We start from the raw sequence: 17924 nt of genomic DNA on the forward strand, positions 1-17924 counted from the left end.
ACTGTTTAACAATTTCACAGACAACCCCATTTAAACCAAATTTCTTCAAAAGATAAAAGGTTGTGCATTAGTCTATAATAACGATAATCAATCAAAATCCTAGATTCTACCAATTTCACAAACACAACTTCTAAATTATTACAAACATTTTGCTCAACCTTTTCTTTCCTTGTGGTATGAATCACAATTTTTGCTTGGCCTAACAAGAAATTCAACAAGAAGAAATTCTAACATTTAAAACCACAAATAAACATTCTCTTCATAAAAATCACATCAAAAGAGTTTAAAAAAACTCCTTCAAAATATCAAATAAAGGCTTTAACCTCTCACAATGCACAAATGCATGACAAATAGTCTGGGGTTTTTTTTGCAAACAAAAAGGACAATTTTCAGTAATGTCAGAATTTATCAAAGAGACAAATACATTCACTGAAACAGTACCATGTAACACTTTCCACTAAATCCCCTGTTTTTTTGAGCAATAGTGACTTGTACAAGGCTCTCCATTCTGGATTTTCATTGGCATCAAGATTAAATGCATTTCGCCATGATGTGTCATACTTATTATTCAAAGATTTATTTTCTTATTAAAGGCTTTCACACAAATCTTATACAAATCTTTACCAAATACAACATTTGAGCCCACAATCATTAATTTGTTACAATCTAATAACATCCCATTGCTCTCAGCCAAAATGGGGGATATGCTCAAGTTTGGAAAATCTTTACAATCAAAATTAATAGACCCCATTTGAGTACTGATCTAGCGATTCTATTTCTTCACCAGTAAGGGCTGATATCCATTTTTCAAGTGCTTTTTACACAATGCAATATGATTTAATTTTAGCGAGAGAGAGAGAATTGTAAGATTACATCTTTGTCAAAGCATTGTGCTTTTTGCTGTTAAGAAGATCCCTGTAAACAGCTGAGTTGAGAAATCGGGGGAAAAGGTTTCTGCGCATGAAGTTGTAGATGTGTAACTGGGCTTCCTCAAACATTATACTGCTGGGTTTTGACAAGCTTTGCATGATGCCATCTCTCACCCAAGAATCCAAGTTGATCACTTTTGGTGAAAAAATGGAGATGAAGTCTCGATAAATGATGCGGGCTTTTTCAGCAATAACTGATGAGTTGGTTTCTTTCTTCAGTTCCTCACAGGTGATCCAAAACATAAGATTTTCTTCTCTGTATTCAGACCGCAAGAACTCCAGGAAAACATCCCTCCCTTCTGTAGAGCGCAACATCACCTGAAAGCTCCTTGGCCAAGCAATCACCTCATCCAGTGAGAGATGCTGATCTTCTGTGTGTTCCTTCTCTGTACATGTTTGCCTCTCTGAACCTTCCCCTCTTGCTTTGCATCCACACCAGCACAGAAAGCATATGTTGGGGTCCAGCTGACCAGGCGCCTGTGGCAGTCCTTCACGTCTCTGATGCCTTTTCCACATTTCAACTTCACACACTCTCTGAGGAATGCAAGTCGGCAGCAATCCATCTGAAGATCAGGTAACCCAGCTATAAAAACCTCACTGTTACGTAACTGCTACGTAATCTGATTTGCTACTGACACAACTGAGATCCAGGGGTGGGATTGGATCCAGATCCAACTCCTCCCACTTTATATACGTTGCTCCACGTGATGAACCAGCATAGACGAGGCAAGTTTACTTATATAGCACATATCATACACAATGGTAATTCAAAGTGCTTTACATAAAAGGAATTAAAATAATCAAATCCACTGAACAGGCTCTCTCTCTCTCCCTCTCTCTCCTCTCCACCTGTAGCTGGTGTGTGGTGAGCGCACGGGCACCGTTTTACTGTGGATGCTGCACACTGGTGCTGGTTTAGGAGAGATTCCCCTCATATGATTGTAAAGCGCTTTGGGTGTACAGCAATACACAAAGCGCTATATATATATATATATATATATATATATATATGCATCATTCATTCATAAAAACAAGGAATTTAACATTTTTAACATGATTTAAAAATTGATTTAAAATGAAATAAAACAGTTAATATTCAAGGCCATTGCCACTCCCTCGCATATAGACCCTCGATGACAAAACATGTCTTGAAAAATGTAAATCAATATATTGTTTTCTGTGAATGAGTAAGCAGAATGATTTTCACATAATTTTGAAGTAAATATTCTAGCCTACAAGACGGATTACTCAAAAGTGTTATTCAGAACTATTTAGTGTGGGTTTTATGGCCTTATTTCAGCTACATTTGTTTCCCCAAAACTTACTAACCACGCATAATATTTTTTTTCTAAAAAATGCAAACATGTACATCCATCTTGGTCACATATTATTGTAGCACAGTTTGTGCTGAATACAAAAAAAAATTACATCTTGGTCAATAGTATGTTTTAAGTAGCTGAAATGAGCACAAATATCAGGGCATGTCAAAACATCTCAAGGGCCCCAAAATGACCTCGGACCCCAGAGGGTTAATAAATGATGATAGCCTACATGATGTCACACCAATGAGGGCATCCCATTTTAATTATGTGGTCTTACAGCTAAAAAAGTTATAGGTGAGAAAATAAATTCTGTGTAGTTATACTGTCCCATTTGACCTTATGTTACGGTGGTCGAGAGAGCTCAACGTGCTGCAAATAGAAAAAACACCTGCAAATTAAGAAAACAACTTCATTGATTTGACAACACACACACACGCTGCAAATGCTCACAACACAACCAAACAAAGAAACGCACTGCAAATAAAATTCTTTATTTGGTTGTGCTGTGAGCATTTGCAGCACCTGCTGGTCAAACTGATGATGATGTTTTTTCTATTTGCATGTGTTTTCTGAAGTTGCAGCACGTTGAGCTCTCGGCCAACGTATTATGTCCCAATCGGGTCACTTTTAAAAGAAATGTAAGCACGTTGTCCAAAGAAAAAATCAGATATAGTCACAAGACGGAATTGGTCATCAAGACCTGCCCTGCGTCCCGATGTGCATACTATCCACCCTATCTGCCCTAAATAGCATTGAAAATTACTAATACCACATACAATTTAGGATGGATAGTACGCACATTGGAATGCAGGCATGCAATGTAAATTGATGTTGATGTTACACACGCTTGTACAGTAGGTGGTGGTATGCACCTAAAAGTTGTTTGTAATCCGCCAGATTTGAAAAAGCAGCATTATAATTGAGATATGCTACTGTTCAGAAGTTTGGGTTTGGTAAGTTTTTGTTTGTTTATTCATGTGATGTAAAAATTACTCCAGTCTTCAGTGTCACGTGATCCCTCAGAAATCATTCTAATATGCTGATTTGCTGATCAAGAAACATTTCTCAATTTTCAATGTTGAAAACAATTGTGCTCCTTTATATTTTTGTGGAAAATGTGATACATTTCTTCAGGATTTTTTGATAAATAGAAGTTCAGAAGAACACCATTTATTTAAAACAGATGTCTTTTTTATATCATAAACTGTCACTTTTGAGCAGTTCAATGCATCTTTTCTTTATTAAAGTTATTTTTATGGGCTTTTTATGCAAGGCAAGGCAAGTTTATTTATATAGCACATTTCATACACAGTGGTAATTCAAAGTGTTTTACATAAAAGGAAGTGAAACAGTCATTAAAAACAATAATAACAACAAGAAATTAAAAATAATCACAACAAAAACAAAGTGATTTAATTTTTTTTTTAAACATTTAAGAATAGAAAGTTATTATATATATAGTGTAATCAGTTTGGACGTAGCACAGTGCTCATTCAACAAATGCACAGCTAAACAGATGAGTTTTGAGTCTGAATTTAAATGTGGCTAATAATTTAGCACATCTGATCTTTTATTGAGAATGGACAGCAGGGAGACGACAGGAAAGTACTGGGAGGAGAGAAGGGAGTGGGATCGTCAAAGGACCTCGAGACGGGAATCAAGCTCTGGTCACCGTGAGCGCAGTTGCCAGGGGCGTAGCCATCATTTCAGAAGTGAGGGGGACAGAAATTTAATAATAATAATAATAAGTATGGATGCATGCACGTACGTATATATGTGTGTGTATAATAATAATAATAATAATAAGTATGGATGCATGCACGTACGTATATGTGTGTATGTGTGTGTGTGTGTGTGTGTGTGTGTGTGTGTGTATGTGTATATATATATATATATATATATATATATAAGGGGTGGCACGGTACAGAGACGTCACGGTTCGATACGATTTCGTTACAACGGGGGTTTCGGTACATATTCTCCATCATATTTGCACAGTTTCACACAAACAAGGAACTTTTTTTTGTAGGAACAAAATAAATAGGCCTTAACAAAAGCTACTTTGAAATGTCAGAACTTCCAAATCTATAGGATATAAAAATATGCATAATATGCTGAACGGCTTGATTTAGCATACTGAAAAAGTATCCAGATGGGACATACCTTTTCTGGCTTGGTGAAGATAAGCATTAGGTGAATTCCATAAGATCCAATAAATAAATAAATACCTGGGGTGTCCTCACACTCAACTGTGCCACACGCTGTTTTCTTGAAGGATTTTATAGACTGATTAACACCTGCGGAATGGATCCTCATTAATCACCTTGTAAGAGCAAGCAGAGTTGCAAATTATTGGTGTCTTGGAGCAAAAATGGCATCAAATGAACAACGTTAAAAGTGCCCCGTGTGGGTTCTTGTCTTTATATTCCTAATATCTACCTTATTCCTGCACTGTAAAAAGTGATAAGTTGAGTTAACTTAAAAAATTGAGGAAACCCATTGCCTTAAAATTTTTAAGTAAATAATAATTAAAAAATAAGTTAATAAAATTAAGTACATAATTTTTTTTTTTTTAAAGTTAAGTGAACTTAATTCAAAGGCAACGGTTTCCTAAAATTTGTTTTTTTTAAGTTAAGTCAACTTTCACTTTTTACAGTGTGAGTAACCGATGAGCGCGGCCATAATGGATTTCAATTATGGATAATTAAAAGAGCTGCTGATCCTTAAGGTGAACCTTAGTTTTCTTAAGGCCTGTTAACATTGTGTGGAAACCTAGCTTTTAATATTTTTCCATATATATATATATATATATATATATAGTGTTGAATATTCTGAATTTGTGCTCTGCATTTAAGCCATCAAAGTGCACACACTCAGCAGTGAGTAGTGAACACACACACACACCCGGAGCAGTGGGCAGCCATTTTTGCTGTGGTGCACGGGGAGCATGGGGTTTGGTGCCTTGCTCAAGGACCGGAGTCGTGTTATTGAAGGTGGAAGAGACCGCTGTACATTCACTCCCCCCACATAAAATCTCTGCCGGTACCGAGACCCTCAAACACGCGACCTTTGGGTTACAAGTCCGACGCTCTAACCATTAGTTCACAACTGCCCCAATGAATTAGATGATAGATATATAAGATAGATAGATAAAATAGATAGATAATATTATACATTCAGCCTGTAAGTTCTGCAGGTGTTCATACAAGGAAGAAAGTTATGAAGGAACAGTCAAAGACAAGACATTTTAACACAAAGGATTTATCATGTAAGGAATATACAGTGAATATACAGCAGATTGTTATATAGCAAAACTACTATCCACAATTACAAATTGTAAAAGTGCTTCAATGGTTTCACCTCAATAGGTGTGGATGTAACCATCAGTTTCTTTTTTTCAGTCCATTCTAGTCCATCTTATGAACGCCTACAGTACCTTGGGTTCAAGAAAAGCACAAGAACAGCAAAGAAACGTGATTCTCCAGCTAGTTTTTACTTGTCATAAGGCTTCAACACAACTCTGCCAGCTTTGAGACTAAAAAAGGTAGTTAGTACTTCAAAAAGCCTAAAAACCGTTAAATAGTCCTTTCAGCCACTCCCTTAGACAAAAAAACACTAGTAAACAGAGTAACAAACTTCCATAATTTTCACATTTTATGTCCTTTTAATACTGGACTCAATGTAAAATAAAAAATTTATGAATGATATAAAAAAAAAAAAAAGCTCATATAAACTGTTACGAAAAGAAATGGATGAATACATATCATAATCAAAAGATGAAATCACCCTTAATGTCTGGTGGAGCGATGCACAGAGAAAGATCATCGTAGTGAAGCTGAGCTAAAGTGCTGTGGTGATGCCAGATGGCGTCACGAGGACTGAGGTAGTCGTCTCATGATAGACTACGCCAGATTTGCTTCCTCCACAGATATGACCAAGCACTGGGGCGACAGGACAGGCTGCCAGTGACTTTCTCAAAAATTAAGGCTGGCCACACACTAGAAAATTTTAAGGCCAATTTGCATCCCGGTTTGCATCCCCGGACAATCGGGAGGTGTGGCCCAATTCAAGGCTCGTCGCAAATGATTTTTTTTTACCAAAAAAGTCCTCTATTGTGTGGTGTCATGATTACTTATCTGCTTCAGATCGAGATGGACCGTTCCCGAACTCAAATTGTAAATATCAAACATTTGATATTTACGACTTGATCTGGTTGCCTCTGACGGGATACCCGTGATAGCCAATGAGACCGAGCAAGCGTCACCTACTGGATGTTACGTGCTTCTACAGCTGAAACTTGGCAACCACAAACATGACATGAAAGCAGAATACATCACCCATATTCTTTTTATACTTTGTTTTTCACTGTGAAACAGAACGCATGCCAGGAGAGCCAGCTGACATCATCGACTGTTCTCCATTAGTTTTTTCTTCTCTAGTCACGTTTGATCTCACGAGACCCCATAAAATCTTGTGTCACTGTTAAATCGTTCAAATAATCAGCAAGTGTCTGGTCTCGCAGTCTGGTCGAATTGTCTAGTGTGCGCATTCAGAGGATTATAAGGCTAAATATCGGTTGAAACTGTCTTCATGTCTGTGGTCTCCAATGGTTTTAAAATCGGTTAAGATTTGAAAATCGTCTAGTGTGCGGCCCAGCTTAAGGCTTTCCCAATGGGCCCCGAGGTTGGAACGGGGCCGCCAAGAATGGGTCCATCACTGCTCGAACACCTACCGTCCAGGAATGAAGTGGGCCAACGGGGACGGAGCTTACGGCTGCCTGCTGGCCCACGCTGGAGACCACACGGTGGGCGGCAATGGGCTGCTGGGGCATCGGAGCCTCGGCGCAATGCGGAAACCGGATTTGACTGCGCACGGGTGGATGGGGCAGGATCGGCTCGTTGCCATTCGAGCACCTCATTACATGTTTCAGCCCAGACAGATCATTCCTCCTGCAGAACGGGGCCTGGAGGAAGATGTCAGGCTGCGGATGGGCTCGCTGAAGTTGGGGGAATGGAGCGCCTGTGAAGATGTCCCTACCGTTTTGTCCACACCCAGGAAATGGAGCATTTGAGAAGACGTCTGGGGAGGACGATGGCGAGAGTTTGAAAGACGTAGTGTTGAGGAGTTTGGAGTCCAGCAGCAGAAGCTCTGAGCCACTGCACACGTGCAGAACCTCGTCTTCTTCTGCAGGAACCTCTGAGCTCTGGATGTGACTGGCTCCTGATGAAGAATCGTAGCCGTTGATGTTAGGCAGATCATCTGCAAAAGAGAATAAGCAGACAAGTTAAAACAAATTAAAGACTCCCCGTGGAGATCACATTTTTAAATGTTGTTTACATGTCTACCAAAGGTCTTTAATATGCTTTAAGAAAAAACAAGTGCAAATTCATCAGTCAACACCACTGATGAGCATTTCTCTGTAAGACTGCAGTGTACTAAAGATGGTCTTAAAATATTCAGTTTGAAACCGCCTGTTTCCTACAGTCACAAACATGTAACCAATCCCCTCAACTTGCAGAGTGGACGTATATTTATAATAAAAGCTTTCTTAGGACATAAAGACTATCTTCATGAAATATGTTGTTTTGATTCGCAAACATGAGGTAGTGACTAGGGGGACTTTTAAAAACAAGAATTAAAAGTTGAAAAACCCATAGCAATATTTTACTCAATGCTTTAAGAGCTCCTTTAAAATTAATGTGATTTTATAGGAATAAAACCCCATAAAATACCCTAAAAGGCAAAATAGCTTGAGTACAGGCATACTGGCAAGAGAATAACAGTAAAATAAGAACATACGACTACTATTTAAAAGGTTTTTAGGAACATTTAGTTTGACAGATAGATCATAAATTTACAGTAATTAAGTATTTTGCACCTCATTAAATAATGTTAAATCAACCACATTACTAAAATCTGTTATTTATTAGGGTTTTAACATAAAAACCTAATGTACATAAGACAAATCTGAGAGGAAACAGTTGGTTCAAATAAAAAACATCAGATGTGAGCTGTCAGGGAGTTCTGGGAATGTCAATTTGTGGTTTTTTACTGCAAAATGTAAGAGGGCTTGTTCTTTTGGAATTTGAAAAAAAAAAAAGTAAAAAAATGTATATTCAACCGTTTTTAACATTAAATTAGATCCACTACAGTTTTCACCATATAGAATAAGGGAATGTTAATCAATTAACAGGTTTTTAATGTAGCATTAGTCTTTTACTGTTAAAATTACAATCATTTTAAAAACATCCATCACCAGTCCAACACCATTCAAAAAGCATCTACAGACATCCCAAAAATTTGAACATTAACGTCAACCCACATTTACTGTTTCTTCAGGATGTTAAGTATTTCACATGGGAAGTCAAAATGACAAAAGAGGTCATTAGCACATCGAAGCAGCACAAACGGCTTGTACAGGTGTAGATATTTGCACTTTTGAAGGAGACTATTTTTGTGTTATACAAAGCCAGCAGGAACTGCACGGCCTGAAGCACAATAGCAAATTAGGTAGTTTTTGCTCCAAAGCTCTAATTTATTGATGAACTCCCTTTTTAAAATCAAGGCCATTTTGAAACTCCACAAAATCTCCTAAATGGACAATTTTCTACAAGCACCCTGGCAAGTTTGGCTGCAATGGCTTGTGAAACTTTTTTTTTTTTTTTTGGAAGAGAATGGTGTTTGGTTTATGACTTGGATGAATAAAAAAAAAAAGAACAATATACATAAGATTAATATTTAAAAGGTCTGGATGCTGCAACAAGTAGAACTAAGTATTAAAAACAAACAAAAAAATGAACCCAGATGCTTTTGCCTTGTTTCATGATTCCTCAAGATTCAAAAATTATTAACTTGAGCCACCTGGCCTTCTGTGTCTGCCAGGAGTCCATTTCTTTCATCTAAATGCTATTTTGAAATATCCTTGGCTGTTCAATGTTGATTCAGTCAATGTTGATTCTCCCAGAAAAATAATGCTCAAACGACAACGGAGGAAGAGAAAGAGATGAGTGAGACAGACAACAGCCTCAACATGAAAGAAGAAATCTTACCTGGAGAAGACAAGGCTGTGTGTGTGGCCCAAGTATCACCACGCGAATTTAAAAAAAAAAAAAAGATGATAAATGTTTTGCCTTTATAAAGATGTTTAAAATATGTAAACAGTTTAAATAGTTTAAAAACAATTATGGTGAGGATGGCAGTTGCATTTGCTTTTCACAATAAATATTTGTCCAATATAGTTTATACAGTTTATAATAATTAAGTTCCATTTTCTTTAAGAAACAAATTCCTCCATTTTTCTCTTTTGTTGAACAGGGTGACAAACATTTCATTACTTAAGGCTAAAATACTGTTTAAATGCAATTAAATTGTGTAAATCATTATAGAAAACATTGACATTTTAAACAAATACAATTTTTAAATAAAATAATATAATTAAATATAAATATAAAAAAATATAATTTTCAAAATGTATTTTTATATAAAATATGTATCTTTTATTACTACTACAGCAATTCTAATAAAAATAATAATAATAACATTTCATATATATTGGATTACATTATTATTACTATTATTAACTTAATAACAAAAAATTTAAATAAACAGAAATAATAGTTCAACAGTGCTTGACATTTAGAAGGTTGCTGTGTCAACTGCTGCTGAGAGTGCTCTTTCAACAAACAAATAATTAACACCGGCACAATTTACATTCACATTTACATGTTTATTTAACACCCCTTTCTTTGTTTATTGGTTTTCACAAAAATAGAAGGTGCACATGAACCCATCACTGTTCTAACACTGGGCTGAGGGTGTTTGCTACAGAGACCAATGAGGTTCCAACTCTGGGGATAAACATGGTCATAAATATTGTTTTTCTCTGAACAAAAACAGCACATAAAAGGAATCTTTGATTTTTGCACAACAACACAAGTCAAACACTACCCGCGGGGCAAAGACCTCTACTGAGAACTACAAGATGAAGCATTAGGATTGCATAGGTTAACATGAGAGTCTGCGAACGGCTGTACAGAGAAGAGGCGAGGATATAGAACGATCTCATAGTCGACACCGCCAACAACAAATATCAGTAATGGAGCCCCAGCAGCATCTCTTTTCCTGACGTGCAGTGCTGTTCTGCAGTTTTTCACCAATGCCTCCAACCTAACAATACGCCTAGTAAAACATCCAAAGCTTTTATGACAACATGAGCTTGAAGTTCATGATTTTTTTTTTGTAATGTTGTTTTTTAATTACAGAACTTTAGGGTGGGCGGTATAACAAAAAAACTCTATATCACATTAATGTGTATGTCACAGCATATTTATTAGTTGGAAATCAAAAGTGTGTGTGTATATATACGTGTGTGTGTGTGTGTGTGTGTGTGTGTATATATGTGTGTGTGTGTTGTGTGTGTGTGTGTGTGTGTGTGTGTGTGTGTGTGTGTGTGTGTGTGTGTGTGTGTGTGTGTGTGTGTGTGTGTGTGTGTGTGTGTGTGTGTGTGTGTGTGTGTGTGTGTGTGTGTGTGTGTATGTATATACACATACATATAAACACATACATACATACACATACAGTGGGTACGGAAAGTATTCAGACCCCCTTAAATTTTTCACTGTTATACTGCAGCTATTTGCAAAAATCATTTAAGCAGTGCATGTCAGAGCAAATGAGAATCATGAGGTCAAAGGAACTGCCTGAAGAGCTCAGAGACAGAATTGTGGCAAGGCACAGATCTGGCCAAGGTTACAAAAAAAATTCTGCTGCACTTAAGGTTCCTAAGAGCACAGTGGCCTCCATAATCCTTAAATGGAAGACGTTTGGGACGACCAGAACCCTTCCTAGAGCTGGCCGTCCAGCCAAACTGAGCTATCGGGGGAGAAGAGCCTTGGTGAGAGAGGTAAAGAAGAACCCAAAGATCACTGTGGCTGAGCTCCAGAGATGCAGTCGGGAGATGGGAGAAAGTTGTAGAAAGTCAACCATCACTGCAGCCCTCCACCAGTCGGGGCTTTATGGCAGAGTGACCCGACGGAAGCCTCTCCTCAGTGCAAGACACATGAAAGCCCGCATGGAGGACTCCAAGATGGTGAGAAATAAGATTCTCTGGTCTGATGAGACCAAGATAGAACTTTTTGGCCTTAATTCTAAGCGGTATGTGTGGAGAAAACCAGGCACTGCTCATCACCTGTCCAATACAGTCCCAACAGTGAAGCATGGTGGTGGCAGCATCATGCTGTGGGGTGTTTTTCAGCTGCAGGGACAGGACGACTGGTTGCAATCGAGGGAAAGATGAATGCGGCCAAGTACAGGGGATATCCTGGATGAAAACCTTCTCCAGAGTGCTCAGGACCTCAGACTGGGCGAAGGTTTACCTTCCAACAAGACAATGACCCTAAGCACACAGCTAAAATAACGAAGGAGTGGCTTCACAACAACTCCGTGACTGTTCTTGAATGGCCCAGCCAGAGCCCTGACTTAAACCCAATTGAGCATCTCTGGAGAGACCTAAAAATGGCTGTCCACCAACGTTTACCATCCAACCTGACAGAACTGGAGAGGATCTGCAAGGAGGAATGGCAGAGGATCCCCAAATCCAGGTGTGAAAAACTTGTTGCATCTTTCCCAAAAGACTCATGGCTGTATTAGATCAAAAGGGTGCTTCTACTAAATACTGAGCAAAGGGTCTGAATACTTAGGACCATGTGATATTTCAGTTTTTCTTTTTTAATAAATCTGCAAAAATGTCAACAATTCTGTGTTTTTCTGTCAATATGGGGTGCTGTGTGTACATTAATGAGGAAAAAAAATGAACTTAAATGATTTTAGCAAATGGCTGCAATATAACAAAGAGTGAAAAATGTAATGGGGTTGGAATAATTTCCGTACCCACTGTATGTATATGTATATATATATTATATATATATATATATATATATATATATATATATATATATATATATATATATATATATATATATATATATATATATATATATATATATATATATATATACACACACACACATACACACACACACATATATACATACACTTTTGTTCAGCAAGGATGTATTATATTATGTTAAAGACTAAGACTATTACTATTTTAAGTAAATACTCTTCTTTCCAGAGCACAATTATTTTTGATATTGACAATAATAATAATAAATTTTTATTGAGAAGCAAATCTGCATATTAGAATGATTTCCCAATGATCAACACTGAAGATTGGAATAATAATGCTGAAAATTCCGCTGCCATGACACGAATAAATGACACTTTAAAATATATTAAAACAAATTATATAATTTCACAATATTTCAGATTTTACTGTATTTGTAATCAAATAAATGCAACCTTGGTCAGCCTAAGAGACGTTTATTGGCCCTAAAATTGTATTTATATATAGTTAAAAAGTTTGGGGTATATCATGCATCAAATGGAAAAATAAACTTATGTAACGAGGTTAAAAAAAAAAAAAAAAAAAGTATAAATTTTTTAGATCATGCAAGTCGAATTTGACAGCATGGGAAAAGTTGTTAATATTTCATAACTGTGATGTAAGCAGTATAGGAAATCTCTACAGGGCCGCCCAGCCCTACTGCTGTTGCCCTTGTGAGATAACTCATTTCAATGCCATTTACAGATTCAGCAATGTCAAAAAGCTGATGTTTTTTGTTTTTTTTAATCGGATTAAAGAACTTTCAGTTTTATAGCGTCAGTCACTGATTGGATTCTGCTAATATCGTACAGCATTAAAGCGAGCATTTTCCATGCTCTTAATTTGAGCAGTCTAATGACTCTCAGTGAATGAAAAGATAACCTGTGCTTGAAACAGAGGTGTCTGCTGCGGGTCCAGCTGTCCGAACGAAGCAGATAAACCATGTCAAAGACAGAACGACCTCACCACTTTCAATGACTAAGACTAGCTATTTATTTACCTCACATCCACACATACACGCAAACACATACGTACAGTACTGATATGAAGATTGGCCACAGACATGTCTTAACTTCATATTCATAAACACTGCCATGCTTCGATATGCGTCTGATTCACGAGAACTGTGCAAGAAAGCATGGCATCGGGCAGTAGATTCGAGGATGAATTGTATACGTACAGTGTTGAGGACCGTAGAGCATTTCCTCAAGACTACAACCTGTTTTTGTCGACGATATACATCGGAGAATAAAAGGCAATGAAAACTGATTTGCTCACGAATGCCGTCATACCGTGTCAGGATGCTTCAAGATTGTCCTCTTTTCTTAACCGACTTTGTTCAGCAATGACGATCTGGCCGTTAGAAGATGAAACCCACAATTTACATTCGCAAACACGTCTCAACACACAGAACAAAGAGATAAAGTTTTCTCTTAAATAGGTTTCATATACACATATCTGCATTTATATATGGATACTCGATTCATACATTCATTCTCTACCACTCTATTCATATTCACATATAATCTTAACCGTATATGAAATATTTATTTTAAATTATCTCATAATGTATACTATGGGGTAAGACAGGGATCTCTGAAGGAATCGCTGGACATTTGGACCAGATGCTTTATACACAGGAGGAACGAATCACTTTCGAGGGCGGGAGAGTCAGATACTGCAGATATACAACAATTTACATTGCGTCGAGCCAACGTACAACATCAATAGAGCTATTTACAAAGAAACAACAGAGAAATGATGGTATGGAGGTCATGAGATGCTGAACAAGTACCACTGATTGCAACGAGGAGCTTCTAGTCGGTTTTAAAGTTTTAAAATCAATCTACGTGAAGTAATAGGATCCGTTCGTACCCTGCGGTCAGTCTGGGCGAAGATAAATTCTCACAAGCTGTGCTTGCCTACCTGCCGGTCTGTAAACATCCAGTGAAAATACTCCTGTCTGTAAACATCTGGTTCACTTTGTACTTTAATTTTGGTCTGGAAGGAGCCAACTGCATGAGTCTAAACCCATGTGTGTTTAATGTCGAGACGAGCTTCCTGAGTGCCACTGAAGACACAGCTAAAGACCGAAGAGAAGAACGATTTTGCACTCTTGACTGCGAGGCAGATGAAATGTGTGACTGTCTTATATGCGTGTCCAAAGCAAGCACAGACATGGATGCCAGAGGAAACTGGATTTTGAGCCTGTAGAAAAAGGTCGCACCAGACTTGTAAGAAACAAGTTGAACAAACTCATCAGGGAGATAAACGTCATGGTGCAGGGAAGGAAAGCCGAGTATGTCAAATCAAATGAGCGATGATGGTGATGACGACGACAACTGATGGACAACAGCGGCAGGAAAAGAAATAAAACGCAAGATGTGATGAACAGGAAGAAACTGAAGTGACAGAATGATGAAAAACTGATTAAAGAGGGAAATGGACGATGAAAGAGGGTGTGGGTGGAGGATAGGACAAAGGAAAGCAGGAGGGATTAATGGTTAAAGGCAGAAGACTACAGCGGTTGGCGTCATCTTCAGCACTGCAGGAATTATCTGTACGGTCTAGAGGTCGATGAGCTGGTCCACCAGCAGCAGGGAACGGGCCAGGTTGGGCAGGCTGGACTCAGAGCTGCCACTGTTACTGCGAGAGTGACCTCCTAAAAGAGGCCAGATGGACAGGAAGGTTAGGGGTGGAGGAAAGGGAGGACACCCAAATTAAGACAAGGAGAGGCCGAGGAAGGGGACAGCAGAAGAGAGAGGGAGAGAGAGACACAACGGTAAGTGAACGTTCACAAAAAGTCAAGAGAGACTGTTACGAGAGAACATGCATAGGGTTGGGGATTCAAAAATGTGGGGATTTCTTTCAAATAAACTATGAAGGAATTACAAAACGTGTAAAAATATCCGATTAATTCGATAAATTTTTAAGAGAACCTCAGTGTTTCCTGCACCACTACTGAATCTGTAAGTCAGGGCAAAAGACATAAGGTCGTCTCAGTGTCTTTATTGTTAATGAAAACTCTTAAAAACTGAATTGAAATAAAACTGAAATAAAAAAAAAATGACATAAAAAGCGCTTTAAAAAAAAAATTAGACATGCTGCCTTGACAACTAAATTAAAAGAATTAGTTTAAATACTAAAATTAAAAAGAAAACTTACAATAAAATTACTAATATTAAAATGAAAAAAAAAACACCTGAATAAAAAGCTCATTCAAAGAGCTTAAAAGAGCTAATATTAATAAATACTATAACAGTATATGAAACTAACATAACACTGGCTTGCCTGAATTAATACCGCAAAATATTAAAAAGAACACAAAAACACTTCCTTATGCCAGTCTGTTTTGACAAAGAATGACTCACTTTTTCTGTTATAAATTAATCGCAGTCACAAGTAAAGTACTTTTGTTATGTCAAACTCAAAATGAACTGTGAACTGTATTACTATGTAACTATTATGAGGCCTAAATCTGAAAAATAAAAAATAAAAATAATAATAATAATAATAATAATAATAATAATAATACAGACTGGCAATGTAGTGATGAAGATATACATTCAACTTTTTTCAATAAACTATTAAATACAAAGATGTTGCATAATATTTTTTCAGTATATACTTAGGATCAGTTGCTTACTTGAAAATACTTGATTACTCGTTAATGGAATGAAATAAAAAGTGGAACTAGAATTTCTATATGCTTCCTATAAAATAACTAATCTCAATTCTGTTTATTTGCAACTACCAACAAAGAATGTGCTCAAGACTATACAGCAGGCATCCTCAAATCTGGCCCACTCCTGCAGAGTTTAGCTGTAACCCTAATCAAACACACCTGAGCATGCTAATCAGAGTCTTCAAGATCATTAGAAAATCACAGGTAGGTGAGTTTGATCAGGGTTGGAGCTAAACTCGGCAGCAGATTGGCCCTCCAGGGAAAGATTTGAGGAACCCTGCTATACAGTTCTCATATACAGATAATGAACTAACTGCTTGTCATTAAAATGAGAGCAAGATGCAAATTGATCACTTACTCCTTCTCAAAAAGAACAAAACAAAAATAATACGTATATATATATATATATATATATATATATATATATATATATAAGCTTAAATAATAAATAATATATATAATAGCTTACATATATATAAGCTCACCTTGAGAGTTTTTGGAGACCAGTACTGGTATGGGGTCAAATTCATCTTCATTGGCCATCTCAGCACTCGGAGGCTCAAAGCCTGAGATCAAACAGGAGTCTACAGCTGAGAGGCGATGAGGGTTGGGGCAAATGACAGTTCACGGGTAAAAGATTTAACAGGGCCATGGTAGGGAAAGACACAGAAGGGTGAGAAAAAGGCAGCACTGTTAGCATGATGTCAACACTGAAATAATCACATTAATGTTCTTTGGCCAACACATTCTTACCAAACCTAAACAAATGTCTAGAAAGTGTATATAGTATGTTAATATCAATTCATTTTCATTTTTTTTATAAAATGCACTTAACAGTTCCCTCCCAAAGTTCTTTACATGCCTCACCAGGTCACATAAGCTATAAATGCCAGCAGAAAAAAAAAAAAGAAAAAGAAAAAAAAGCGATTTGTTGTACCTGGTATATTCTGGGAGGAGCCACCTGAGACAGGCGCAAAATCATCGAGACATGAGGCAGAGCCAGAGGGGAGAGAACAGCCCAGCAAAGAGTCCTCTCCAATTAAAGGGTCTACAGCACAGTGGAGAGCAGCACCATGGAAACACATGAAAACATTAAAACCATGAAGTTGCTAACCACATAAAAATCAGGGGGTCATATCAAAGTTTTTGTGAAAACTCAATTTTGACTTTTTGGTACGATCATTTCCTATTCTTTTCCAACTCTCAAAATTAAATTGGATCATTTTGCTGTATTTTTAAGTTTGCTGAGTCAAACAAAGTTTGTGCTGCCCCATCTGGACAGCAAACAGGCCTTACTGACATGTAAATGCAGATGGTCATGTGTCTAACATCTGTCAGAAAGTTGTGGAGGTTCAAAAAGTGCCTTTTTTGCAACTTGGTTTCAAAAATATGGTCTGGAAAGTTTTTAATTCTAAATTTTAAATTGCAGTCAAATTAGCAAAGTTTCGTGGGTAAAAAAAGGTCCACTGTTAATAGTGTAGTGATCCATGAAGCACAGTTCACACAGAAGTTACGTGTCCCAAGCAACTTTCTGTTGGGTTAACACAGCCAGTCTGCGTGACCAACTTGAACCTGTTGCCAAATCTAAATGGGAAATCTTTCGACCAAAGGTGAAACAATGTGACCACACCTTTAGAGTGTTTTCATTGTACACTGAATTCATATATATCTAAAGATGAAAGAAAATTGTTTTCTCATTATATGACCCCTTTGAGCATCTCTGAATCCACCTGCTTAAAAGTACAACATTCTGCATCCTTAATATGGGGAAAAAGGATCCTGAGTTTTTACATTTTGAAATCAACTATAGCAGGGTTCTCCAACCTTATTTGATTCGGGAGCTGTTTTTTAAAAATTAAAGCGGCTGAGAGCTACCAATGTTATACAATACCCAAATCTCTTAAATAATGTATCAATCCAAACTGTTATACACAACACGTGCTGGAAATATTTAAAAAGTACTGATACACACACTGAAATCATTTTACCAAGTTTTATGACAAAAGACAACAAATAAATTAGCAGCACTATGCACTTTTTGTATG

At 37.2% G+C, this 17924-nt stretch overlaps 2 protein-coding genes across 4 annotated transcripts in view; both read right to left on the minus strand.

Annotated features, from left to right (window-relative positions):
* Window positions 1-869: 869 nt before the first annotated feature.
* On the minus strand, window positions 870-1466 carry LOC131547933 (regulator of G-protein signaling 17-like). The gene has a single exon (XM_058788723.1). It carries the CDS (start codon window positions 1443-1445, stop codon window positions 870-872), a length of 576 nt encoding a protein of 191 aa, XP_058644706.1. The 5' UTR covers window positions 1446-1466.
* A 4030-nt stretch (window positions 1467-5496) lies between these two features.
* Window positions 5497-17924, minus strand: part of aak1b (AP2 associated kinase 1b) — a 60546-nt gene continuing 48118 nt past the window's right edge. For 2 of the 3 annotated variants that reach the window (XM_058788878.1, XM_058788877.1), the window contains 3 exons: window positions 16817-16927; window positions 16365-16469; window positions 5497-7510 (listed from right to left, as the gene is read on the minus strand). In XM_058788878.1, coding sequence (XP_058644861.1) covers window positions 6909-7510; window positions 16365-16469; window positions 16817-16927 — 818 coding nt within the window. In that variant the 3' untranslated portion in view covers window positions 5497-6908. Of the gene's footprint in view, window positions 7511-12274; window positions 14857-16364; window positions 16470-16816; window positions 16928-17924 lie in introns of those variants that run through there. The other variant, XM_058788879.1, reaches the window with a different exon arrangement.

The sequence above is a fragment of the Onychostoma macrolepis genome, chromosome 10, assembly GCF_012432095.1.
Source record: "Onychostoma macrolepis isolate SWU-2019 chromosome 10, ASM1243209v1, whole genome shotgun sequence".
Lineage (NCBI taxonomy): Eukaryota > Metazoa > Chordata > Actinopteri > Cypriniformes > Cyprinidae > Onychostoma > Onychostoma macrolepis.